This window comes from Saccopteryx leptura, chromosome 13, assembly GCF_036850995.1.
Source record: "Saccopteryx leptura isolate mSacLep1 chromosome 13, mSacLep1_pri_phased_curated, whole genome shotgun sequence".
Taxonomy (NCBI): Eukaryota; Metazoa; Chordata; class Mammalia; order Chiroptera; family Emballonuridae; genus Saccopteryx; species Saccopteryx leptura.
Genome location: NC_089515.1, coordinates 43,106,544 through 43,133,418, shown reverse-complemented (window position 1 = coordinate 43,133,418; position 26,875 = coordinate 43,106,544). Strand labels below are relative to the sequence as shown.

Sequence of the window (26,875 nt, the reverse complement as noted above, 5' to 3'; positions counted from 1 at the left end):
AAGGCTGTTGTGGTGTCCAGGCTGGAAACCCTAGCTGCCTTGACCTGAGCCGTCACAGAGAAGATGGAAAGAAGTGGGCAGAGCTGGGAGAATGTTTGGTGGGAGAACTGGAGGATTCAGAGATGGATTAATTAGATTTCAGGGAGAGGGAAGGAGTTGGCTCATTGGGTTTGAAATAGTAACAACGGCCTTGTCTGCCTCCTACCCCCATAGTTGTATTATGAAAACTGCATTAAGTTCATGTGTATATGTATGTATGTATGTATGTGTATTACCATTTTGAATTAGGATGTATTCAGTTGCAGTTAACAGGAAAGCTGACTAATAGGGACTTACAGGGACTTGTCTCATGACAAGTAGTTCATGGCTGGCAATGCCGTTGAGAGACCCCTGTTCTGTCCTCTGTCCCTAATGTTATTAGCTTTTCTCCTAGTGCAGGCTGCCTGTAGAAGTGGCACCTATATTAAAAAGGAGAAAACTTGCCCAGAAACCCTTGATCATGCCTCATTAGCTAGAGCTGTCACATGGCCATCTGCACCTGGAAGGGGGTTTAGGAAGGCTAGTGTTGTAGCTCAGCATGTGGCCACCATCAAAACCAGGGTCTGTGGGGAAGGCAGAGCTGGAATGAGTACTTATTGGGCAGCTTGCACTGTCACAGTTGTTTTCTAGGGAGTAGGAGTCTGTTCCCACCTGTGTGATTGAATTTGCAACATTATATTAAATCAAGTATTAGGAAGTGGGATAACTTTGTCGTTTGTTCATCTGCTCTGTCTGCCTTCCTTTATGCAGCCTGGCCTCTGAAGGTGCGCAGGCCTCAGACACAACTCTGCACGTCTTCTGTGTTTGAATAGACAAAGACCTGGTTTCAATACAAAGGAATAAGTTGCAGAGATAAAATCAAGGGTCCTGCACAATGCTGATATCTAAGAAAGAACAATAGACTCTGATACTGTAAACAAATATATTAAGTGAAGACAGTTGGTTTAAAAAAATTATTACTGAATGGAGGCTGGAAAAAAGATGTTAAAAAAAAAAAAAAAGTTAAGGGCCCCAGACCTTCCTAGCTCTTAGGAATGGGATAGCCAGAACCCAAAGAAGCCCTCTTCTGTAAGTAGCAATAGCTTCATGACAAGATGCGTGTCCAGCACATCTGTTTGCTTCACTTCCCACATAAACTTATGAGCAAACAAGCCAGGGTTAATAAGACTTTTTTCAAAAACTTCTTGAGAGTTCAACAGGGCAGAGGCACTCACCGTCTCAGGAGGCATGAGTGCCAAAGCACTCATGTTTGAGTATGGATGGTTTTTCTTACCAACAATGGCATCGTGAAGACGGTTAAGGCTTGACAACATATTTCCTCCCTGAAGCCCTACACCAGGCAGTGTGACTTGTGTGCCAGCAGCTTATGTGGGAGGGGAGGGAAGGGAAGTGGCTACTTGTTCCTGCAGCATGTGTGTGCCCTCCACTCAGGTGCTGGAACTGACAGGTGGAAAACTATTGGGTGGAATGCAGACCCAGCACTGGCAAAGCTGCATGAATTCCATGTAACATTAATATCACAATCTCATAAAGTGATCAAAGAAGTCTGACCAGGCGGTAGCGCAGTGGATAGAGCATCGGACTGGGATGAGGAGGACCCAGGTTCGAAACCCCGAGGTTACCGGCTTGAGCGCAGGCTTGTCCGACTTGAGCACGGGCTCACCAGCTTGATCACAGGGTTGCTGTCTTGAGCATGGGATCATAGACATGACCCCATGGTCACTGGCTTGAGCCCAGAGGTTGCTGTCTTGAGCAGGGAGTCACTCGCTTTGCTGTAGTGCCCTGATCAAGGCAAATGTGAGAAAGCAATCAATGAACAACTAAGGAGCTGCAACAAAGAGCTACAACAAAGAATTGATGCTTCTCATCTTTCTCCTTTCCTATCTGTCCCTGGCTGTTCCTCTTTCTGATTCTGTCAAAAAAAAAAAAAAAAAATCAAAGAAACCGTGTTTCTGTGTAATCCTGTTTGTTACTACGACACAATGCCAGGTGCTGTTCTAAAGTGTAAGTTGTGTCCACAAGGCAGCCTGCTCTAATGGAGAAAGCTTATGGGACCTTGGGCATGCTGCTTTCCTATCTGTGGATGAGATGTTCTCTGAACTTCCTTCTGTAATTCTACAGTCAGGGTTCGAGTCCAGCCTCCTGGAGAAGATCCAACAGGAGACTGCACAAGGGGCTGGGGTTTGGTGCCAGTGGAGATGAGCTGAGCCTAGCTCTGCTGGGATCAGGTGCAGGTAAACAAATGCAGGCGTTATTGGTGCTGTGGAACGGGGAAGACAGCCATGTTGCAGGAGAGCAGGGGGGCATGGAGGGGGAGAGAGGTTGCCATGGACTCAGTCAGGTGTGCATCCCTACCTCTGACTTAGAGGATCTCTCAGAGACCAGGTGGCAAGAGGGATGATGAGCCTATGCCCATTAGAGACTGCAGGGCCTCCTATCTCATTCCCTGAACCCAGAGAAGGCCCGCCCTGCCATGTCATGTTAGCAGATTACCTACCATCTTCTATTTATTCATTGAGCCCTTTATCTGTATTTATTGAGTCCCTCCTCTTAGTGTTGGGTGTCAGTTGTGCAGCTGTTGGCTAATCACACCAGGTCCCATTCTCACAGGATGTGTGTCTTTGGTGGGGGATGTGGGAGAGTGGACAGACAAGTAATCAAGAGACACATGGACTGGCCCACCTAGAGCTCTCAGAAACTGGTGGCTTGCCCCATTCCCTATTTGGTGCTTAGCTCACACTATGCCATCCCTTGGAAGCTATGTCTATTGACCATTTCTTCACAGTCTGGATTAAACTCACTTTGATAAAGGGGGGGGGAGGAGTACATTTTTAGATTAACCCCATTCTGTTCTGCAGCTTCCAGTGGTAATGTCCAGGCCCTTTTTGCTATCTTTGACACACATGGGACCAGCCTTGCCCAGTGTTCTTTGCTCCTTTCTTGGATGACAGTGTGTCCTGGGTTTGGCTTTGTGGGCATTCTCCCACAGCACTCAGCTCTGCCCTCTGCAGAGCCAGCTGGCAGAGGGTCTGGCCCCATAGAGGCAGCAGGCTGTAGCAGGAGAGGAGGGAGACCCACTGAGGCAGCCTGAGTGTGAGCACGGGCCTCCTCCTGTGCTCGAGTGACAGCCTGTGGGAAGGGCTTCTACAGATCCAGAAAGCTGAGGCTGTCTAGGCCACACTGGAATTAAGAGGTTGTGCTGGAATCAGAACCTAGGAAATGTAAAAACTGTAGCCCAAAGCTCACTCCAAGTTGTCATTTAGGCATTTGCAAGTGTTTAAAGAGAATAGAGAAGGTCTAACAGTAAACCCCTCAAGCAGACTTTCTCTCCTGCTGAAGCTGCAAGATAAAGCACACTTTGAATCCAGTTTGTCCTCTTAAAGACGTCCAGGGAATACTGCTGGTTCCCAGTTTGTGTCCTGAGGCAGTTCCCTGCATGCTAATGTTAGGACGTGTATTGAGGAGAAGCCAGCAGCTTTGCTTTTATTTAAGTACATGTCACATGGTTTTCTAAAAACTGAAAGCCAGACAAAAATAGCAATGATAGCAAAAACTTGGAAATAGCTTTTTTTTTCACATCAAATAATTACATTTAGAATTAGTCCCTGTTCTCCATGCCACCCTTGGGCCCCGACTTCCCCAGGAAGCATTTCCAGTGTGGTGCGAGTTGCTGCAAGGGCTGGGGTTTCCTTTGTCACACAGAGCATTTGACGAGCAGACCTTGCAGAGGGGCCACCCTCACTTTGCTGTCAGCCCACGCAGGAAGAAGAGGCTGGACTGGGCTGGTACAGGTCCTTGTGTTTACTGTATTCCCCCATGTGTAAGACGCACCCTTTTTCGAAAAATTTGGCGTCTAAAAACTGGGTGCATCTTATGCAGTGGTTATAGATCTTTTTACTTGCATTTCCCACTTTTTTGCGCTTGTTTTTGCACTCATTATTGAAGATATTGATTCATCATCAGACACAGATGAGGACAAGCTAATGGATGGGAGTTTTGACAGTGATGAGTTGTATGAATTTTATGATGAATAAAACTTGAGTTCGATAACTTTATGTAATACTTTTTTTTTTCTTTCAAATTTTGGGCCCCCAAATTAAGGTGCGTCTTATACATGGGAGCGTCTTACACATGAGGAAATACAGTATTTCCTGTCTTGGCTTAGAATGGTAATGTTTTGCCCTGAGGATGAGGGGTCTGCGAAAGACCAGCCTTTGGGAAGCTGGGAAGTCTGGAAGCCCGGAGAAGCCAGGTATTAGTTTTATCTTCCTGCCTCCTTCTTGCCCATTGTCTGGCACAGGGACCCACCAGGGCTGGGGGCCCACCTCTAATAGGTATGGTCGTGCACCTGCTGCGGTTGGTCCACCACAGGGCAGGTGACTGCATTCATGCTCTGGCTCTGGGCTTTCTTGTCCTGACAAGTGAAGCAGGTAGAAGAGACTATTCGGTGTTTGAACTTGTTTTTTGTTTGTTTATTGAACCTTCTTTTCCAAATGAAATCTTAAGGGGAACTCCAAAGAGGAAGCACTGTGGTTGACGCTGAGGGTGGCATCTCTCCCGCCTCTCCCTTTAACAATCTCTATGGCACCTCCTGGAGCCCCGTGGCTTAGAGGAGGGGTCTGCATGCGAGGGACTTGATGCATGCCATCTGACTTTATTATTTTGTGTGTCTCTCTCTCCTAGATGTGGCTTACTTTAGGCGCCACAACTGTGTCTCACTCTGTTGTACCCTTAGTACCTAGTGGAAATCTATGGTGGGTTATAACTTCTAGCCTTCCTGACTCAGGCCTGTACTCCATTCCCCAGTCTGCGGTTCTTCTGTCTTCAACACTTTCTTGCTTTTCCTACTCAGAACTCTACTCTAAGCCAGTGTTGACTCTCCTGGCCAGAGCCAGGTTTCCCTGATAGAGACACAGCAGTCACTTCTTCACCCAGGACACTTTTCCCAGTGTGTTCCTTCCCACACTGACTGTGGTCAGGTGAGTGACTTGCTGCAGAGTGTGAGCCCATTGTAAGGGGTTATCTTTGGGACCATCGATTTCCTGGGGCCCCTGTAGCCCGGTTTTCTTGTGCTCTGCTTTCTCTACCAGAGCTCGGTTACCTTCACAGACGCCTGTCCTACACAACATCTGGTCTGGTGAGAAAGTCGTTTTTTTCTTGGATATCAATGTTCAGCAGTTCCTTTTTTGTGTGTGTGTGTGTGTGACAGGGATAGAGAGAGAGAGGGACAGACAGTCAGGAAGGGAGAGAGATGAGAAGCATCAATTCTTCTTTGTGGCACCTTAGTTGTTCATTGATTCCTTTCTCATATGTGCCTTGACAGGCAGGCTATAGCAGAGCCAGTGACCCCTTGCTCAAGCCAGTGACCTTGAGTTGAGTTTAAGCTGGTGAGCTGTGCTCAAACCAAATGAGCCTGCGCTCAAGCCGGCAACCTCAGGGTTTCTAGCCTGGGTCCTCTGCGTCCCAGTCCAACACTCTATCCACTGCACCCCCACCTGCCTGGTCAGGCTTTCTTTTTTTTCTTTTTAATGAGAGAGAGAGGGAGAGAGAAAGGCAGGGACAGGCATACTGAAAGAGAGAGAGATGAGAAGTATCGACTCATAGTTGCTGCACTTTAGTTGTTCATTGATGCTTTCTCATTTGTGCCTTGACTGGGGAGCTCCAGCCGAGCAAGTGACCTCTTGGTCAAACCAGCGACCATAGGGTCATGCCTATGATCCCACACTCAAGCCGGTGACCCTGCGCTCAATTTGGATGAGCCCGCACTCAAACTAGAGACCTTGAGGTTTCAAACCTGAGTCCTCAGCAACCCAGGTCGATGCTCTATCCACTCCGCCACCACCTGGTCAGGCTCAGCAGTTCCATTCTGATTCTGTTTTCACAAAAAGAGTGATGGATGGTATTCCTCTGTAGAGATGCTTTACTGGAAGGAAGTGTAGATCAATCTTTGTTGTGAAACAATGTTATATTCTGCTACAAACATGCCTCTTCTCAGAGATCAGATCATTTGGAAGAATAGTAAGTATTTGTAGTTGGATGCATTGTTGTCAAAACTTAAAAAGTAAATTTTTATTATGGAATTTTAAATATATGCAAAGAGAATAACAGTATTACCCCCATATTTATTAGGTAGTTTCAAAAATTATTATTTCATAACCCACCTTGTTTCATTGATACCCCTGCTCAGTTAACTTTGTGATTTTTTTTTTTTTTTTTTTTTTTTGTATTTTTCTGAAGCTGGAAACAGGGAGAGACAGTCAGACAGACTCCCGCATGCACCCGACCGGGATCCACCCGGCACGCCCACCAGGGGCGATGCTCTGCCCACCAGGGGGCGATGCTCTGCCCCTCCGGGGGGTCGCTCTGCCGCGACCAGAACCACTCTAGCGCCTGGGGCAGAGGCCAAGGAGCCATCCCCAGCGCCTGGGCCATCTTTGCTCCAATGGAGCCTTGGCTGCGGGAGGGGAAGAGAGAAACAGAGAGGAAGGAGGGGGGTGGGGGTGGAGAAGCAGATGGGCGCTTCTCCTTATGTGCCCTGACCGAGAATCGAACCCGGGTCCCCCGCACGCCAGGCCGACGCTCTACCGCTGAGCCAACCGGCCAGGGCCTAACTTTGTGATTTTTAAAGTGACATGGTATTTGAAGCAAGTATTTATATTATTTTTATTAATAATAACAAAATATTGTTATTTTAAAGCAGATCTTGGGTATTATATAATTTTAACCTTAAAAAATGCAAAAGCTTACATTTTAGAATGTTATAGTATAAAGTTTGAATCTGACATGCTTTAGCATCAACACATTTGCCTGTGAATTTACTCCCCCCTCCAAGTGAGAGGCTGGGAGGCAGAAAGACAGACTCCCGCATGCACCTGACCAGGATCCACCTGGCATGCCCACCAGGGGGCGATGCTCTACCCATCTGGGGCATTGCTCTGCTGTGGCCAGAGCCATTCTAGTGCCTGATGTGGAGGCCATTGAGCCCGTGGGCCATGGAGCTGTCCTCAGAGCCTGGTGCATCTTTGCTCCAATGGAGCCTTGGCTGTGGGAGGGGAAGAGAGAGACAGAGAGGAAGGAGAGGGGGAAGGGGGGAGATGCAGATGGGCGCTTCTCCTGTGTGCCCTGGCCGGGAATCAAACTCGGGATTTCCACACTCTGGGCTGACGCTGTATTGCTGAGCCAACTGGCCAGGGCTTAATTTACTCTTTTATTTATTTATTTTATTTTTTAATTTTTTTACAGAGACAGAGGGAGAGTTAGAGAGAGGGATAGACAGGGACAGACAGACAGGAACGGAGAGAGATGAGAAGCATCAATCATTAGTTTTTCGTTGCGCATTGCAACACCTTAGTTGTTCATTGACTGCTTTCTCATATGTGCATTGACCGCGGGCCTTCAGTAGACTGAGTAACCCCTTGCTCGAGCCAGCGACCTTGGGTCCAAGCTGGTGAGCTTTTTCTCAAACCAGGTGACCTCGGGGTCTCGAACCTGGGTCCTTGGCATCCCAGTCCGACGCTTTATCCACTGTGCCACCGCCTGGTCAGGCTGAATTTACTCTTTTACATCAACTCATTTGCCTGCGTATTGCTCTTCTGTAACATGCAAACTTATTAAATAGTGTTACTATTTGTATATATTAGCAAATATGTATTTGTTTGTATTCCCCCCTACTTTCTTAGAGAGGAGGGAGTGTAGTATGATCTTATCAGTGCTTTGCTTTTTGTTGTTGTTGTTACAGAGACAGAGAGAGGGACAGATAGGGACAGACAGACAGAGAGGGAGAGATGAGAAGCATCAGTTCTTTGTTGCAGCTCCTTAGTTGTTCATTGATTGCTTTCTAATATGCCTTAACCGGGGGCCTATAGCTGAGCAAGTGACCCCTTGCTCAAGCCAGCAACCTTTGGGCTCAAGCCAGATGACCATGGGGTCATGTTTTTGATTCCACGCTCCAACCAGTGACCCAGCGCTCAAGCTGGATGAGCCCGTGCTCAAGCTGGCAACCTCCAGGTTTCAAACCTGGGTCCTCTGCATACGAGTCTGACACTAATTACGCCACTGCCTTGTCAGGCAGCACTTTGCTTTTTGTACCTAACAGTTTGTCTTGGAAGTTGTTCTTTATCAGTACAGGTGAGTGGGCCTTGGTCACAGCTAATGTCAAGTTTACTGATCCACAGGACAGCAGAGGAGAGCCCAGCCTCCTCATTCCCTGGGCCGAGCCTGTTAACACCTGGTGGTTTGAAGGACATCACAACCTTCCCTAGAGAAACGATGATCTGCTTTAGATCAAAATGATTGCAGAACATCGATAGATACATGTACATGGTTCAGGTTTTTATATAGTTTATCAATCAGTGTTTCATGGAGGATATCCATGTGGAAGCTTTGAGTAACTGACCTCTGTCTGTCTCTTTCTTTCAGATTTCATTTACCCACACCCAAATGATTCTGCAGAAAAAGCCAGAAATATCTTAGCTATGGAAGCTGCCCCTCGAGAACTGGTGGGAGAACAGGCTGCTAGTCAGCCAGCCCCAGGGCAGCCGAATTCCATCAATTTCTCTTTGAAGCAGTGGGGCGCTGAGCTCAAGTGAGTCTTGGGAAGGTCACACGTGACACTGAGAACAAGTGACTTCTAATAATATGTGTCATGATTTCATGTATAAATTTTATCTTCCGTCATTTCTGGGTCTGTTTCTATTTACTGATTTTTCTCCTCATAATTAGTATATTCAGACTTCTTTGCATGCCTGGTAATTTTTGTATTGGATGACCAATATTGTGACTTATCACCTTTCCAGGTGCTGGATTGTTTTGTATTCTATAAATATTCTTGAACTTTATTTTGGAATATAGTTGAATTACTCAGATAGTTTGATACTTTTGAAGTTCCCTTTAAGCTTTGTTAGGTGGGATGAGAGCAACCTTTAGGTATAATATTAGTAACCTTTGTCTGAATATTCTCTCTGATGCCCTTGATGTAGCTGTTTTACTGCCCTGGCTGGTGGACTGGACACTCCCACCCCTGTATAGCCTCAGAGACTATTCTCTTTGCTCCTCTCAGGCGGTTCTGTCCCCATTCTGGGATAGATTTCCTACAAGCCTCACAGTCCCCCCACTGGGGACTTCGGGGCCCCCTGAGATCACTCGCTGTTCAGCTCTCTCTTCCAGCACTGTGCCCTCTAAATGCACTTGGATTCCCCCGCCTGGGCCATGGCCTGGAAACTGTCCCAAGCTGTAAGCTGGGCTCTCCTCATTTGTCCCCTCTCTCAAGGTTACAGTCCTGTGCGGCCTGGTGTCCAATATCTGAAAATCATTGTAGGCTACAGTTTTAGTTGTTTCAGGGGCCTGTAAATCCAATCCCTCTTATTCTGTCTTCACTGGAAGCACAAATCTCAACATAGTTTTTAAAAGCTTTAATGAAATATTTTTAGCATATGGACAAGTATAGAGCATAGTAGATGAATTATCTGGGCAACCACTGCCCAGTGTATATAATATTGTCATATTTCTGCTGCATTAAAAAAAAATAGCCTGACCAGGCGGTGGCGCAGTGGATAGAGCGTTGGACTGGATGCAGAAGGACCCAGGTTTGAGACCCCAAGCTCGCCAGCTTGAGCGCGGGCTCATCTGGTTTGAGCAAAAAGTTCACCAGCTTGGACCCAAGGTCATTGACTCGAGCAAGGGGTTACTCGGTCTGCTGAAGGCCCATGGTCAAGGCACATATGAGAAAGCAATCAATGAACAACTAAGGTGTCGCAACAAAAAACTGATGATTGATGCTTCTCATCTTTCTCTGTTCCTGTCTGTCTGTCCCTGTCTGTCCCTCTCTCTGACTCTCTTTGTCCCTATGAAGAAAAAAAAAATTAAAATATTAGGTACAGATCAGATTCTCTCTTCTCAGTGTTCCTGTTCTTTTTTTGCCGTTCACAGAGGTGACCAGAATCTGCATTTGACAATTATCATTTATGTATGGATTTTTAAACTAGTTTTACTACATATGTCTGTATCTGTAAATATCTATTAATAGTATTGTCTTAAAGATTTCAAACACTATCCTGTTGTATATATCATTCTTTAAAAACTTTTTCATTCAGTATGTTAAAACTATCTATGTGATACATGGAACTTTAGCTAGAAAGTACTTTCCACAGGACAGGAATCTTTATCTTGTTCACTGGCTTATCCCAAACACTGAGAATAGCGCCTGCCACATAGTAGGCACACAATAAATATTTGTTGAGTGAATTCATTCATTTTAAATGATGTAAAATCTTTGATTTTATGAGTATGCTTCAGTTTATCTGCTTTCCTGTTGATGGATATCTAAGTTTACATTTTTTGCTAACATGAATAGTGCTGCAATGAATGTTCTTTTTTGTGGCTCCTTGTGCGCATATGAGAGATTCGTCTAGGAAATGCTTGGTCTTAGGGTGGACACCTTTGCCATAACTGTGGACTGATGATTAGTCTCCATGGTAACGGTATCAGTTTATGCTCTCACTAGCAGGGTATGAGCATCCTCACCAGCATTGGATATTATTAGATATTATCATTTTATCCAACCCTGGATATGTGAAATTATATGTTGTTTTACAATTTTTTATTTATTTTTATTTTTTTTAATTATTTTTTTTTTTGTACTTTTCTGAAGCTGGAAACGGGGAGAGACAGTCAGACAGACTCCCTCATGCTCCCGACCGGGATCCACCCGGCACGCCCACCAGGGGCGACGCTCTGCCCACCAGGGGTCGATGCTCTGCCCCTCTGGGGCGTCACTCTGCCGCCACCAGAGCCACTCTAGTGCCTGGGGCAGAGGCCAAGGAGCCATCCCCAGCGCCCGGGCCATCTTTGCTCCAATGGAGCCTTGGCTGCAGGAGGGGAAGAGACAGAGAGGAAGGAGGGGGTGGGGGTGGAGAAGCAAATGGGCGCTTCTCCTATGTGCCCTGGCCGGGAATTGAACCCGGGTCCCCCGCACGCCAGGCCAATGCTCTACCGCTGAGCCAACCGGCCATGGCCCAATTTTTTATTTTTTTAAAATTTTTCTGAAGTGAGAAGTAGAGAGGCAGAGAGACAGACTACCACATGCGCCTGACTGGGATCCAGCCAGCATGCCCACCAAGGGGTGATGCTCTGCCCATCTGGGGCGTTGCCCCATCGCAACCAGAGCCATTCTAGCACCTGAGGTGCAGGCCACAGAGCCAACTGTGCCAACTTTGCTCCAGTGGAGCCTTGGCTGTGGGAGTGAAGAGAGAGATAGAGAGAAAGGAGAGAGAGAAGGGTGGAGAAGCAGATGGGCACTTCTCCTGTGTGCCGTGGCCAGTAATCAAACCCGAGACATCCACATGCCGGGCCGATGCACTACCACAGAACCAACCAGCCAGGGCCTGTTTTATAAAATATTTTTTTTAAATAACACATTTCATTTGTCCCAATAGAAATTCAATGTCTTCTTTCCGCCCTGGAAGAGGGCATGATAGTCGGAAGAGTGTGTTTTACACCAATGAAGAGTGGGAGCTTCTAGACCCGAGCCCTAAGGACCTGGAGGAGTCCACAGCCCAGGAAGAGAGGAAGAAGCAGATACCCGAAGGAAACAAAGGTATAGCCATGCTGTCTGTCATTCTTTCCTTTTGCCTTATATGAGGCACCAGGGATGTGGGCGACCCTTCAGGAACAGGTATTTTCAGAAGCATAATGCCCATTGGGAGTTTACATTCTCTTTGTGGGAGATAAAACATAAAGACTTTAGATGTTACAAGAAATGAATAGCTGTCGAGTCCTGTGATTCTTAAACTTTTTCAGGAGCTAGAACATCCATGGTGCTTTTTACAAAAATGTTGATTGAAAAAAACAAAACATATCTGACTGGTGGTGGCACAGTGGATAGAACGTTGATCTGAGATGCTGAGGACCCAGGTTCGAAACCACAGGTCACCGGCTTGAGTGCACATTCATCCAGCTTGAGCGTGGAGTCACTGGCTTGAGTGCAGGATCATCAACATGATCCCATGGTTGCTGGCTTGAGCCCAAAGGTCACTGGCTTGAAGCTCAACATCGCTGACTTGAGCCCAAGGTCACTGGCTCAGCTTGAGCCCCCAGTCAAGACATGTATGAGAAACAGTGAACAACTAAAGTGATACAACTATGAATTGAAGCTTCTCATCTTTCTCTCCCTTCCTGTTTCTCTCTATCAAGGAAAAAAAAACCACTTTGGCATTTATAGAGATTTGACACATATACAAAAGTAGACTATATAGTGTCATGAATTCAGGAGTGCCCATCATTTGTTTTCCACAATCTTGAACTTGTAGCCTCTCTTATTTCCTCTGAGCTCCTACCTCTCTCTCTCTCTCTCTCTGCATACACCATCATCTGGATTATTGTAAAGTAAATTCTAGATATCAATCCATTGCCTTTAAATATTTGAGTATGTATCTCTAAGAGATAATGACTCTTTAAAAACATTATAACCACAGCTTCATTATTATACCTAAAAACAGTTACAGTAAATCTTGAATATTCCCCAGTTGCTCCAAAACTATCTGTCTTCCATCGGTCTGTTCAAATCAGGAGCCCCACAGGCCTGTAGATGTGTTTAAATTTTTTTTTATTGATTGATTTTAGAGAAAAGAAAGGAGAAAGAGGGACATCAATTTGTTGGTCCACTAATTTATGCATTCATTGGTTGATTATTTTTTTTATTATTATTAATTTTAATGGGGTGACATTGATAAATCAGGGTACATATGTTCACAGAAAACATCTCTAGGTTATTTTGACATTTGATTATGCTGCATTCCCATCACCCAAAGTCCAATTGTCTTTTGTCACCTTCTAACTGGTTTTCTTCGTGCCCCTTCCCTCCCCCAACCCCTCCCCCCATAACCACTACACTCTTGTCCATGTCTCTGAGTCTCATTTTTATGTCCCACCTATGTATGGAATCATATAGTTCTTAGTTTTTTCTGATTTACTTATTTCGCTCAGTATAATGTTATCAAGGTCTATCCATGTTGTTGTAAATGATCCAATGTCATCATTTCTTACTGTTGAGTAGTATTCCATAGTATATATGCACCAAAGCTTTTTAATCCACTCGTCCACTGACGGACACTTGGGCTGTTTCCAGATCTTCGCTATTGTGAACAATGCTGCCATAAACATGGGGGTGCATTTCTCCTTTTCAAACAGTGCTATGGTGTTCTTGGGATGTATTCGTAAAAGTGGGATAGCTAGGTCAAAAGGCAGTTCGATTTTTAATTTTTTGAGGAATCTTCATACTGTTTTCCACAGTGGCTGCACCAGTCTGCATTGCTACCAACAGTGGAGGAGGGTTCCCTTTTCTCCACATCCTTACCAGCACTTATTCTGTGTTATTTTGTTGACGAGCGCCATTCTGACTGGTGTGAGGTGATATCTCATTGTAGTTTTAGTTTGCATTTCTCTAATGATTAGTGATGTTGAGCATTTTTTCATATGCCTATTGGCTATCTGTATGTCCTCTTTGGAGAAGTGTCTATTCATTTCTTTTGCCCATTTTTGATTGGATTATCTTCCTGGTGTTGAGTTTTACAAGTTCTTTATAAATTTTAGTTATTAACCCCTTATCAGACATATTGTCAAATATGTTCTCCAATTGTGTAGTTTGTCTTTTTATTCTGTTCTTATTGTCTTTAGCTGTGCAAAAGCTTCTTAGTTTGATATAGTCCCTTTTTTTTTTTTTTAACATAGGCAGAGATAGATAGGGACAGACAGACAGGAACGGAGAGAGAGATGAGAAGCATCAATCATTAGTTTTTCGTTGCACGTTGCAACTTCTTAGTTGTTCATTGATTGCTTTCTCATATGTACCTTGACCGCGGGCCTTCAGCAGACCGAGTAATCCCTTGCTGGAGCCAGCGACCTTGGGTCCAAGCTGGTGAGCTTTTTGCTCAAGCTAGATGAGCCCACGCTCAAGCCGGTGACCTCGGGGTCTCAAACCTGGGTCCTTCCACATCCCAGTTCTACGCTCTATCCACTGCGCCACCACCTGGTCAGGTGATATAGTCCCATTTGTTTATCCTGTCTTTTATTTCACTTGCCCGTGGAGATAAATCGGCAAATATATTGCTGTGAGAGATGTCAGAAGCTTACTGCCTATGTTTTCTTCTAAGAGGCTTATGGTTTTATGGCTTCCATTTAAATCTTTAATTCATTTTGAGTTTATTTTTGTGAATGGTGTAAGTTGGTGGTCTAGTTTCATTTTTTTGCAGGTAGCTTGTCCAATTTTCCCAACACCATTTGTTGAAGAGGCTGTCTTTACTCCATTATATGCTCTTACCTCCTTTGTCAAATATCAGTTGTCCATAAAGGTGCGGGTTTATTTCTGGGTTCTCTGTTCTGTTCCATTGATCTATATGCCTGTTCTTATGCCAATACCAGGCTGTTTTGAATACAATGGCCCTGTAGTATAACTTGATATCCGGAAGTGTGGTACCTCCCACTTTATTCTTCCTTTTCAAGATTGCTGAGGCTATTCGTGTTCTCTTTTGGTTCCATATAAATTTTTGGAATATGTGTTCTATATCTTTGAAGTATATCATTGGTATTTTAATTGGTATTGCATTGAATTTATAAATTGTTTTGGATATTATAGACATTTTAATGATGTTTATTCTTCCTAACCATGAGCACGATATATGCTTCCACTTGTTTGTATCTTCCCTGATTTCTTTTATCAATGTTTTATAATTTTCCGAGTACAAGTCTTTAATCTCTCTGGTTAAATTTATTCCTAGGTACTTTATTTTTTTGGTTGCAATGGTGAAGGGGGTTGCTTCCTTAATTTCTCTTTTTGACAGTTCATTGTTAGTGTATAAAAATGCCTCTGATTTCTAAGTATTAATTTTATATCCTGCCACCTTGCTGAATTCATTTATTAGGTCCAGTAGTTTTTTGACTGAGACTTTAGGGTTTTCTATATACAATATCATATCATCTGCAAATAATGATAGTTTTACTTCTTCTTTTCCAATTTGGGTGCCTTTTATTTCTTTTTCTTGTCTGATTGCTGTGGCTAGGACTTCCAGAACAATGTTGAATAAGAGTGGTGAAAGGGGGCACCCCTGCCTTGTTCCTGATCTGAAGGGGATTGCTTTTCATTTTTGCCCATTGAGTATGATGTTGGCTGTGGGTTTGTCATAGGTGGCCTTTATCATGTTGAGGTATGTTCCCTGTATTCCCACTTTGCTGAGAGTTTTGATCATGAATGGGTGCTGGATTTTATCAAATGCTTTTTCTGCATCTATTGATATTATCATGTGGTTTTTTCTTCCTTTTGTTTATGTGATGAATCACATTGATTGATTTGCGAATATTGTACCAGCCTTGCCTCCCAAGAATAAATTCCACTTGATCATGGTGTATGATTTTTTTCATATATTGCTGGATCCGGTTTGCTAATATTTTTTTGAGGATTTTAGCATCTAAATTCATCAGGGATATTGGCCTATAATTTTCTTTCTTTGTATTGTCTTTGCCTAATTTTGGAATCAGAATTATGCTCGCCTCATAAAGGGAGCTTGGAAGTCTTCCTTCCTCTTGAATTTTTTGAAATAGCTTGAGAAGGAAAGGAGTTAGTTCTTCTTTGAATATTTGGTAGAATTCACTTGTGAAGCCATCAGGACCAGGACTTTTCTTTTTTGGGAGTTTTTTGATAACTGTTTCAATGTCATTTGTTGTAATCGGTCTGTTTAGGTTTTCTGATTCTTCCAGATTAATTTTTGGAAGATTATATGTTTCAAGGAATTTGTCCATTTCATCTAGGTTATCTAGTTTTTTGGCATACAGTTCTTCATAGTATTTTTTTACAATATTTTGTATTTCTGTTGTGTCAGTTGTTATTTCTCCACTCTCATTTCTAATTTTATTTGAGTCCTCTCTTTTTTTCTTGGTGAATCTGGGTAAAGGTTCATCAATCTTGTTTATCTTTTCAAAGAACCATCTCCTGATCCTCTGTTTTGTTTCTTTAGGCTCTATGTCATTTATTTCCACTCTGAACTTTATTATCTCCTTCCTTCTACTACCTCTGGGCTTTACTTGCTGTTCTTTTACTAGTTCTTTTAGATGCAGGGTCAGTTTGTTTATTTGAGCTTTTTCTAGCTTCTTAAGGTATGCCTGTAATGCTATGAACTTCCCTCTCAGGACTGCTTTTGCTGTGTCCCATAAATTTTGAGTTGATGTATGCTCATTATCGTTTATTTCTAGAAATTTTTGAATTTTTTCTTTGATCTCATTGTTAACCCATTTGTTACTTAATAACATGCTATTTAGTTTCCAAATGTTTGAGTATTTTTCAGTTTTTCTGTTGTGGTTGATTTCTAGTTTCATGCCATTGTGATCAGAGAAAGTGCTCGATATGATTTCAATCTTCTTAAATTTGTTGAAACCACTTTTGTGCCCTAACATGTGGTGTATCCTAGAGAATGTACCATAAGCATTTGAAAAGAATGTATATTCTGCTGCTTTGGGGTGAAAGGTTCTGAAGATATCTATTAAATTGAGTTGATCTAGTGTGTCCTTTAAATCTGCTGTTTCTTTGTTCTTTTTTTTTTCATTTTTTCCAAAGCTGGAAACAGGGAGGCAGTCAGACAGACTTTCGCATGCACCCAACCGGGATCCACCCGGCATGTCCACCAGGGGGCTATGTTCTGCCCATCTGGGGCGTTGCTCTGTTGCATCCAGAGCCATTCTAGTGCCTGAGGCAGAGGCCACAGAGCCATCCTCAGTGCCCGGGCCATCTTTGCTCCAATGGAGCCTTAACTGCGGGAGGGGAAGAGAGAGACAGAGAGGAAGGAGAGGGGGAGGGGTGGAGAAGCAGATGGCGCTTCTCCTTTGTGCCCTGGCCAGGAATCGAACCCGGGACTCCTGCACGCCAGGCTGACGCTCTACTGCTGAGCCAACCAGCCAGGGCCTGCTGTTTCTTTGTTAATTTTCTTTCTTGAGGATCTATCTAGTGACATTAGTGGGGAATTGAAATCCCCTACTATTATAGTATTGCTGTTGATCTCACCCTTTAAATCCATCAAAGTCTGTTTTATATATGTATGTGTTCCTGTATTAGGTGTGTAGATATTTATAATGGTTATATCTTCCTGTGGGATTGCTCCCTTTATCATTATGTAATGACCTTCTTTATCTCTTACTATAGCTTTTGTTTTAAAGTCCATTTTGTCTGATATAAGTGTTGCTACCCCAGCTTTTTTTATTTTTTTATTTATTCATTTTAGAGAGAGAGAGACAGACAAACAGACAGAAAGGAGGAGCAGGAAGCATCAACTCCCATATGTGCCTTGACCAGGCAAGCCCAGGGTTTCAAACTGGAGACCTCAGTGTTTCCAGGTCGACACTTTATCCACTGTGCCACCACAGGTCAGACCCCAGCTTTTTTTTCATTTCCATTTTCGTGAAATATTTTTTCCATCCTTTTATCTTCAGTCTATGTGCATCTTTTGTTTTACAGTGTAGACAGCATACGTATGGGTCCTGTTTTCTTATCCACGCAGCTACCCTATGTTTTTTTATTGTATTATTTAATCCAGGAGTCCCCAAACTTTTTACACAGGGGGCCAGTTCACTGTTCCTCAGACTGATGGAGGGCCGCCACATACAGTGCTCCTCTCACTGACCACCAATGAAAGAGGTAGCCCTTCTGGAAGTGCGGCAGGTGGCCGGATAAATGGCCTGAGGGGGCTGCATGTGGCCCGCAGGCTGTAGTTTGGGGATGCCTGATTTAATCTATTTACATTTAAGGTTATTATTGATATGTAGTTGTTTATTGCCATTTTATTCTTTAAAACTGTATTCCTCTTTTGCTATATTCTTTTTCCTCTTTGATCTGTTTACAACAGGCCCTTAGCATTTCTTGCAGCATTGGTTTGGTTGTAGTAAATTCCTTGAGTTTTTTTTTTTTGGTCTGGAAAGCTTTTTATTTCTCCTTCAATTTTAAATGCTAGCCTTGCTGGATAAAGTAATCTTGGTTGTAGGCTCTTGTTCTGCATTACTTTGAATATTTCTTGCCATTCCCTTCTGGCCTCAAGTGTTTCTGTTGAGAAGTCAGAAGTCATCCTTATGGGGGCTCCTTTGTAGGTGATAGCCTTTTTTTCTCTAGCAGCTTTTTTTTTTTTTTTTTCCCATTTTTCTGAAGCTGGAAACAGGGAGAGACAGTCAGACAGACTCCCGCATGCGCCCGACCGGGATCCACCCGGCACGCCCACCATGGGGCGACGCTCTGCCCACCAGGGGGCGATGCTCTGCCCATCCTGGGCGTCACCATGTTGCGACCAGAGCCACTCTAGTGCCTGAGGCAGAGGCCACAGAGCCATCCCCAGTGCCCGGGCCATCTTTGCTCCAATGGAGCCTTGGCTGCGGGAGGAGAAGAGAGAGACAGAGAGGAAAGCGCGGCGGAGGGGTGGAGAAGCAAATGGGCGCTTCTCCTGTGTGCCCTGGCCGGGAATCGAACCTGGGTCCTCCGCACGCTAGGCCGACGCTCTACCGCTGAGCCAACCAGCCAGGGCCTCTAGCAGCTTTTAATATTTTCTCTTTATCTCTTAGCTTTGGTATTTTACTTATAATATGTCTTGGTGTAGATTTCTTTGGGTTTCTCTTTAATGGAGTTCTCTGTGCTTCTTGAACTTGTGAGACGTTTTCCTGGCTTAATTTAGGGAAGTTTTTAGCTATGATATGTTTGAACATGTTTGTTCTTTCTCTTCTTCTTCAAGAACCCCTATGATGCGGATATTATTTCTCTTCATGTTGTCACAGAGCTCTCTTAGAGTTTCCTTAGACTTTTCGAGTCTCTTTTCTTTTTTCTGCTCTGTTTCCGTGCCTTTGTTTATCTTGTCCTCTAACTTGCTGATTTGATTCTCAGCTTCATCCATCCTGCTTTTAATTCCTTCCTTTATGTTCTTTATTTCTGATATTGTATTTGTCATTTCTGACTGATTCTTTTTTATTATTTCAATATCCTTTTTTATATTTGCTATCTCTTTATTTAGGTGTTCGTAATGACCATCTATTGTTGTTCTAAGATATTTGAGCATCCTAACAATCGTTGTTGTTTTTTTGTATTTTTTTTTGTATTTTTTTTTTCTGAAGCTGGAAATGGGGAGAGACAGTCAGACAGACTCCCGCATGCACCCGACCTGGATCCACCCGGCACGCCCACTAGGGGCGACGCTCTGCCCACTAGGGAGTGATGCTCTGCCCCTCCAGGGTGTCGCTCTGCCGCAACCAGAGCCACTCTAGCACCTGGGGCAGAGGCCAAGGAGCCATCCCCAGTGCCCAGGCCATCTCTGCTCCAATGGAGCCTTGGCTGCGGGAGGGGAAGAGAGAGACAGAGAGGAAGGAGGGGGAGGGGGTGTAGAAGCAAATGGGCGCTTCTCCTATGTGCCCTGGCCAGGAATCGAACCCGGGTCCCCCGCACGCCAGGCCGACACTCTACCGCTGAGCCAACCGGCCAGGGCCTTTTTTTTGTTGTTTTTGTATTTTTTCTGAAGTTGGAAATGGGGAAGGCAGTCAGACAGACTCCCACATGCGCTCGACCGGGATCCACCCAGCATGCCCACCAGGGGGCGATGCTCTGCCCATCTGGGGTGTCGCTCTGTTGCAACCAGAGCCATTCTAGCACCTGAGGCAGAGGCCACAGAGCCATCCTCAGCACCCGGGCCAACTTTGCTCCAATGGAGCCTTGGCTGCGGGAGGGGAAGAGAGAGACAGAGAGGAAGGAGAGGAGGAGGGGTGGAGGAGCAGATGGGCACTTCTCCTGTGTGCCCTGGCCGGGAATCGAACCCGGGACTCCCACACGCTCTACCACTGAGCCAACCAGCCAGGGCCACACTCATTATTTTAAACTCTGCATCTGGTAATTTGGTTATATCCAACTCATTCAGGTCCTTTTCTGGGGATTTCTCTTGATACATTTGTGTTGCATTTTTCTGCCTTCTCATTTTGTCTATGTCAAAGAAGATTTTGGCCACTGGAGTCCACTGGGTGTGGCCTCTGTGTTCCCTAGGTGTGGTCTGTCTGCAGGCCCACCATACCCTCTGCTGCTGCTACCTAGGGCGTTCAGGTATGGGGGTTGCTGGTGCCCCATTGGTTAATTCTTGTATGTGCCCTGACCAGGGATCAAATTCACAACCTTGGCGTACTGGGACAATGCTCTAACCAACTAAGTTAGCCAACCACGGCTGCGTGTGTGTTTAGTAACTCTGTCTTCTTGGGTCTCTTTCTGTCTGAATAGCTTTCTGTGGTTTGTCCTTTTGTTGCCTTGCTGTGCTTATTGAAGAAACAGGGCTTTCATGCCAAGGATTTTGCTAATTGTATTTATGTGGGGTCCCTTAATATGCTCTTGCGTCTTTGTGTTTTGTGTATACTGGTCTCTAGAGCAGAGGCCTTCCCAGATTCAGGGCTGACTTTTCATCGTGGCAAGAATATTACATTTTGCGAGGGGATGCTGTGTGTTTCCTGTTGTACCACATCTGGAATAACGAACATTGATCAGGGTTAGGGTATCTGCCTGATCCATTGGTACGGATTTCCTGCTGCCTTTTGCCTGATGCTTTAAGCAATCATTCATGGTGCTGCATCCATTCATCCATTAAGGGAATATTGATGTTTTATATTTAAAATAACAAACTTGAAATTCTACTTTATGCTTGATTCAAGCATTGACTTGTAGGAGTAGGAGGCAGGATTTCAGGAAATGTTTATTGGGAAAGCAAGTATTAGCTGAGAAAATGTTTCTCTGTCCCTGGAAAGGACCACCATGACTTGCTTTGAGGTGAGCTTGCCTTTGTCCCACAGGATCAGGTGTGGAACCAACCTGCATGTGCAATGTGACAAGCTGTGCACAGCAGAGGCAAGGGGAGCACCCAGGAGAGGGCTCACTGTGGACTGGGCCGGTGTTCTGGAGGAGGGGGCATTTGTATTATTGAAGATGAGATGTGTACTTATCTGTAGAGACTTTGGGAATTAGATGGGAAGGGATGTGCCTGACCACGCGGTGGCGCAGTGGATAGAGCATCAGTCTGGGATGCAGAGGACCCAGGTTAGAATCCCCAAGGTTGCCAGCTTGAGCATGGGCTCATCTGGTTTGATGGCTTGAGCAAGGGGTCACTCATTCTGCTGTTGCCCCTCGGTCAAGGCACATATGAGAAAGCAATCAGTGAACAACTAAGATGCCACAACTATGAGTTGATGCTTCTCATCTCTTTCCCTTCCTGTCCGTCTGTCCCTATCTGCCCCTCTCTCTTCTGTCACACACACACACAAAAAAAATAGATAGGAAGGGATGTGACTTCCTGTAGAGACTTTGGGAATTAGATGGGAAGGGATGAATGTGAGCAGATCTGGGAAGGGTCTCAAAGGGCTTAGTGACATGGAGAGATGAGAACTTCCCAGCTTCTAGAAGAGTAGCTTGTTTTGTTTGTTTGTTTGTTTGTTTTGAGAGTAGCTTTGTTTGTTTGTTTGTTTGTTTGTTTTGAGAGAGGCAGGGAGAGAAAGACAGGAACATCGAGCTGTTCCTGTATGTACCCTGGCCAGGGAATCGAATCAGCAAACTCTGTGCTCTAAGACGATGCTCCAGCTAACTGAGTTATCTGGCCAGGGCTTACTCTTTTTATTTATTGATTGATATTTAGAGAGACAGAGAGAGGAAGGGAGAGAGAGAGTGGGGAAAAGGAAGCATTCATTTGTTGTTCCACTCAGTCGTGCTTCATGTATGTGCCCTTCTGGAGATTGAACCCGCAACCTTATCATTTTGGGACGATGCTCTTAACTAACTGAGCTAACTGGCCAGGGCCGAGAGTAGCTTCTTTACAGAGCCCCTGGCCCTTTGAGAGGGAGCCTACATGGAAGACACAAAGGGACAGAGGTGTTTCTGACTTTGATTTTGCTTCATTCATGGGTATTTCCTCTAATGACTCCAGAATAACCCCACCAGCTTGTCCATGTCATTCACAGGAGGTGAGCTACCCTTCCCCCTATTAAGTAAACTTTTTCATAGAAGTATAACATACAGGAAAGACTCCAAATCAGAACTGTATCACTCACTGGATCGTCCCATAGTGACCACACTCACGTTGCTAACACTCAAATTGGTCAATACTGCTCCCAGGAGCTGGCCCTGCCCTCAGGCCTTCCGATCACTGCCCTCAACTTCTCACACAACATAGGTTCATTGTGCCTATTTTCTAACTTTATACTATATAAATGGAATCTGTAGAGTATGTACTCCTGTGTGTCTCCCCTAATATTTTAAATATATATTTGAATCCATCTACACAAAAATTTGTTTGGATTCCTCAGTATTCTTAAATATCAATTTTTAAGAAACAGAATATAGTTGTGCTTTAAAACATGTGTTTATAATTTTTATATACATTTTGGACCTTTTGTTTGTTTTTTACTAAGGACAAATTAGCAAAGATAGAAGCCAAGGGTCCCTAGTATGTCTAAGTCCTGTCCTTGGAACCTGCCATCCAACTTCACAGGTGGGGCCGTCCTCACAGGGTGTCCTAGGGCAGGGACACCATCCATGTTCTCAAGATGCTGTGGGCACTGGAGAAGCCACGCCCTTCCCTGGCCTGGGTCTCTGTTCTCTTTGGTCCTCAAAGTACCTGAAGTGGGAAAATGGTTATGTGAACATAGAGGTTTATCACTGAGCTTTTGAAAATAGATTTTGGAAAATAAACTTAGCATTACCAAAGAATCTTAGGAGAGCTATAGTACTGTTTTGTCATTAATTCCTCATTAGTGCCTTTTTTTCATCTGTCTTAAGGCAAACATTGAGCAATCAGATGACAGTGTAGTCTTTTAAAGTGGTCACGTGGTAGAGTCTTGTACAGAAGCATCCGGTGGGGGAGCACATCTTACTCAGGCACGGTTGTTTTCAAGAATGCGAGGGGCAGAGGCATCTCTATGGTATGAATGCAGACTCCTTGGAAGGTGAGAGGTGAGAGCCTAATGTATTTTATTGGAGTTTCCAAAAGTAAGATTTGGCCTGCTCTTGAAAAATAAGTTTTGTTTCTCTGTAGGAGTAACTGGCTCAGGGTTCCCCTTTGATTTTGGACGCGTTCCCTACAAAGGAAAGCGCCCTTTGAAAGACATGATTGGATCATACAAAAGTCGTCACAATAGCGGTGATCCTGCAACCGAGGGGACATCAGGCAGTGGTGGCGCCAGCAAGCCCGCCTCTGACATGCAGCTGCAGGTCCAAAGCCAGCAGGAAGAGCTGGAACGTTTACAGAAAGACCTGTCTAGTCAGAAGGTACCTTTTCTTCTTCACAATTCTCTCTCATTCCACGTCAGCAGGCCAGGGACTCTAAAAGTTTTATGTTGCTATAGCCATTATGTTAGGCACTGCCACCATGCCTGCTCATTTGTTCAGAAGTATTTGAATTTGCAAGGAGAGTGCAGATCCTTCGAGTGGTCAGAGGAGTGTGTTGTGTGCACCTTACTCCCTCCTGCTCTGGCATCAACTCTGTCTGAGCTTCAGCCTAGAGTCAGTGAGTAGTTGTTAAAATACTTTCCACATCCTGTTAAACAACACTCTCCTTGTGAGCTAATCAGACCTAACCGCCCTTAATTGCTTAGCAGGCCAGTTTTTAATACGGGTGAGCATTTACCCGGAACCATTGCTAATTACAGCATGTGTGCCCATTATTTCCTGTTTCCGACCATTGTTCTCTACGGATGGTCTTTATGGGGTTTTTTTTCCTCTTTATTTTTGAGATCCTTCAGGAGGAAGTTTGGTATTAAAATGTTGCCAGCAAAGTGTCTGCATTCCCTCCAGTTCCAGTGTAGACTTACCCGGTCCTGTTTTCCTCTCCCTGCCCTTCACCCGCTCCGGCTCCAGGAGCTCGTGCGGCTGCTGCAGCAGACAGTGCGGTCATCTCAGTATGACAAGTACTTCACGAGCAGCCGGCTCTGCGACGGGGTCCCTCAGGACACACTGGAGCTTCTACACCAGAAGGATGACCAGATTCTGGGCCTCGCTAGCCAGCTGGAGAGGTTCAACCTGGAGAAAGAGAGCCTTCAGCAGGAGGTGAGAACACTGAAGAGCAAAGTGGGTGAGCTCAACGAACAGCTGGGGATGCTGATGGAGACGATCCAGGCCAAGGACGAGGTCATCATCAAGCTGTCGCGGCAGCTCAGCGAATGCGAGGGCAGCGCAGCCTCTCCCACCTGGGCGCCCAGCTCCCCCACAGCGGCCTCTGCCGGCAGGGACCAGCTGGAGCTGGACAGGCTGAAGGTAAGAGCCAGTGTGGGCTCTGATTACTGGGACAAGAGATCCCCAAACCCCTTACCAGTCTGTGTCCGTTGATGTCACTCGAAGGCTACTGTCCTCTGAGCGACAGCGAAATAATTCCTAGTCTCCTAAGGCAGCCCGGCAATGTTGCTATTGCCCCAGCAGTTTCAGCTCTCTCTCCTCTCCTACTTCCAGGCAGCTGAGACGTGGCTTATGCAACCCTCAGGCTTCACCTTTCCACGTACCTGTGGAGGCTGCGTCTTGCCCCACCGTGTTCAGTTCAGGAGTATCACCACCGTTAAATAAAGTCATTTCCCCATCTCTTTCATCAGACAGTAGTTCCTGCTTGCCGTGCCCTGCCAAGCGCTGCCCCAAATATTAACCAGAAAGTGCCTGATAATCAGTTTCAGTTCCTCAGAACTTGCTCTAACTTAGCAGGGCTGTTTGGTGAGGCAGCAAAATATTAACAGCCAAAGTGAATGGATGGATTTTTTTTTTTTTCAACAGGATAATCTGCAGGGGTACAAAACCCAAAATAAATTTCTAAATAAGGAAATTTTGGAACTCTCAGCACTGCGGAGAAATGCAGAAAGGAGAGAGAGGGATCTGATGGCCAAGGTGGGTCAGGGTGGATGTATTCCATTACCTGGCAATTTGGAAGCCATTTTGAAATGGACGTGCTTGAAAACCCATTCAGCGCGCATGCTGGGATGGATGTTGGTCACTGACACCAAAATATACTTAAAATACTTGCAGTGTTTGATGCTGTTTGCTGTTTCATGTGTCTGGGATGAAGACAGAAGACAGTGTCCTGAGATGTTGCTTCCTTTCACACATATAATGGAGTTTACAGAAAAAAATTAAATACAATTCCGAGCCCCCCAAATTAAGGTTATTTGAATTTTTGACTAATGCTGTTGGGCTAGGTGAATCTGTATTTTCTCTGTAAAAGGGGGTGGTGAGGACAGTGCCTCCCCTGTGAGCCTGACAGGGCTGGTGTGAGGGTCAGACATGATTGTGGCTGCAAAGGGCATTGCGAAGTTTAAAGACATCACCAACACTGCAGTTATAGTCCAGTGAAATTCAGTGACAGTGTGTCAGCAACTGCTGTGTACCTGATCTGCCTCTAGAATGATCCTCAGAGCAGCTTCCCACACCTCATTCTGCATGCTTCCTAAGGGTATATTTGATTTGCTTTATAAGGTGGCAGTTGAGAACTAGTCCTGAGTCATTGTCCTAAGAAGGTGTTGAGCACGGGGAGGCTGCTCATGACCCATGTGCCAAGTGGCACTCAGCTCATCCTCCCTAATGGGCATGTGGCCTGGTTTCTGCAGCTCACCTCACCCCTGTCCAGAACTGATGCTTGTGTTGGCATCCAGAAGTCTTATTAGTAGCACCTCTTCTGTGCCAGACACCATCGAAGGAAGGGGAGCCCCTGGCAGGCCATTTTAAATGACTGGTGTGAGGGCATAAATTAGTCGCTTGCCTTGGATTTAGTGTCTCTGGCTTTTCCTAGTAGTTTTGGGCTTGTCATTCATTGATAGCCACGGTACCTAAGGTTTATTTTTTCTGCATCTCTGTCTGGATGGAGGTAACCACTACTTTCTTTGCAGTATTCCAGCCTGGAAGCCAAGCTCTGCCAGATAGAAAGTAAGTACCTGATCTTGCTCCAAGAAATGAAGACACCGGTTTGCTCAGAAGAACAGGGGCCAGCCCGGGATGTCATAGCCCAGCTGCTGGAGGATGCTTTGCAGGTTGAGGGCCCAGAGCAGCCAGAGCAGGCATTCGTGAAACCTCATCTTGTCAGGTAACAGGACCAGTGACTGGTGGTGGTGGTGGGAGTGGGAGTGACAGCAGCAGTGATTCACAGAGAGCTTTACATGACTGTCTCATCGGATGCTCATGACAAGTCCTGTCGTCATTAGAACAGATAATCTCATTACTCTTGCCAGAATAACCAAGTCACAGAGCTAGGACTCAGCCCGGATTTTTTTATTGCAGGACTTTCCTCCTGCGTTCCATGCCAGGGTGAACGGTAGCCTTGGTTCTGTTTCCAGTGCAACCTGACTGGTGGTTCAGAACTCACTGAGGGTCTGATACAAACCATGGACACACTTGCCCCCAAAATGCACTTGGATACATATACATATTATGTGTATTTTTCAGAAAATCAGGCTGTAAGCCTGTGATGGATCTTGGATTAAGAACCTTCATATTTGAATTTCTGAAAAATGAGATTCGTGAAATGCTGGAGAGGAGAAATTGCAGGTTTACTAGGTGCAAGTCCTCTGTTTCACTCCCTTGCTGTTCAGGGACAGACCCTGCAGCCCAATGCCAAGGCCCTACTTACGGAGGTTGCTGCCTCTCCCGCCCCACCTTGATCCTGGGCTGAGCCTGGCATCAGCTTGGCTTTGCCTTCTGTGTGCCGACAGCCCTGGCCTGCACTGCCTGAGCCACTCAGACTGTGGTTCAACATGTGCTGCCAGAATGTGGGCAACGCCATTGTTAAGCTCTCACTGAGTGCCGGGAGCTGTGTGAGGATCTTACACACAGGCT

General features: G+C 45.2%; 1 protein-coding gene across 2 annotated transcripts in view; it reads left to right on the top strand.

The window, feature by feature from the left end:
- Positions 1-26,875, top strand: part of TBC1D2B (TBC1 domain family member 2B) — a 76,702-nt gene that overhangs the window by 31,075 nt on the left and 18,752 nt on the right. For both annotated transcript variants that reach the window (XM_066354791.1, XM_066354790.1), the window contains exons 3-8: positions 8,458-8,623; positions 11,472-11,632; positions 23,106-23,338; positions 23,927-24,322; positions 24,827-24,937; positions 25,933-26,126. In XM_066354791.1, coding sequence (XP_066210888.1) covers positions 8,458-8,623; positions 11,472-11,632; positions 23,106-23,338; positions 23,927-24,322; positions 24,827-24,937; positions 25,933-26,126 — 1,261 coding nt within the window. The remainder of the gene's footprint in view (positions 1-8,457; positions 8,624-11,471; positions 11,633-23,105; positions 23,339-23,926; positions 24,323-24,826; positions 24,938-25,932; positions 26,127-26,875) is intronic.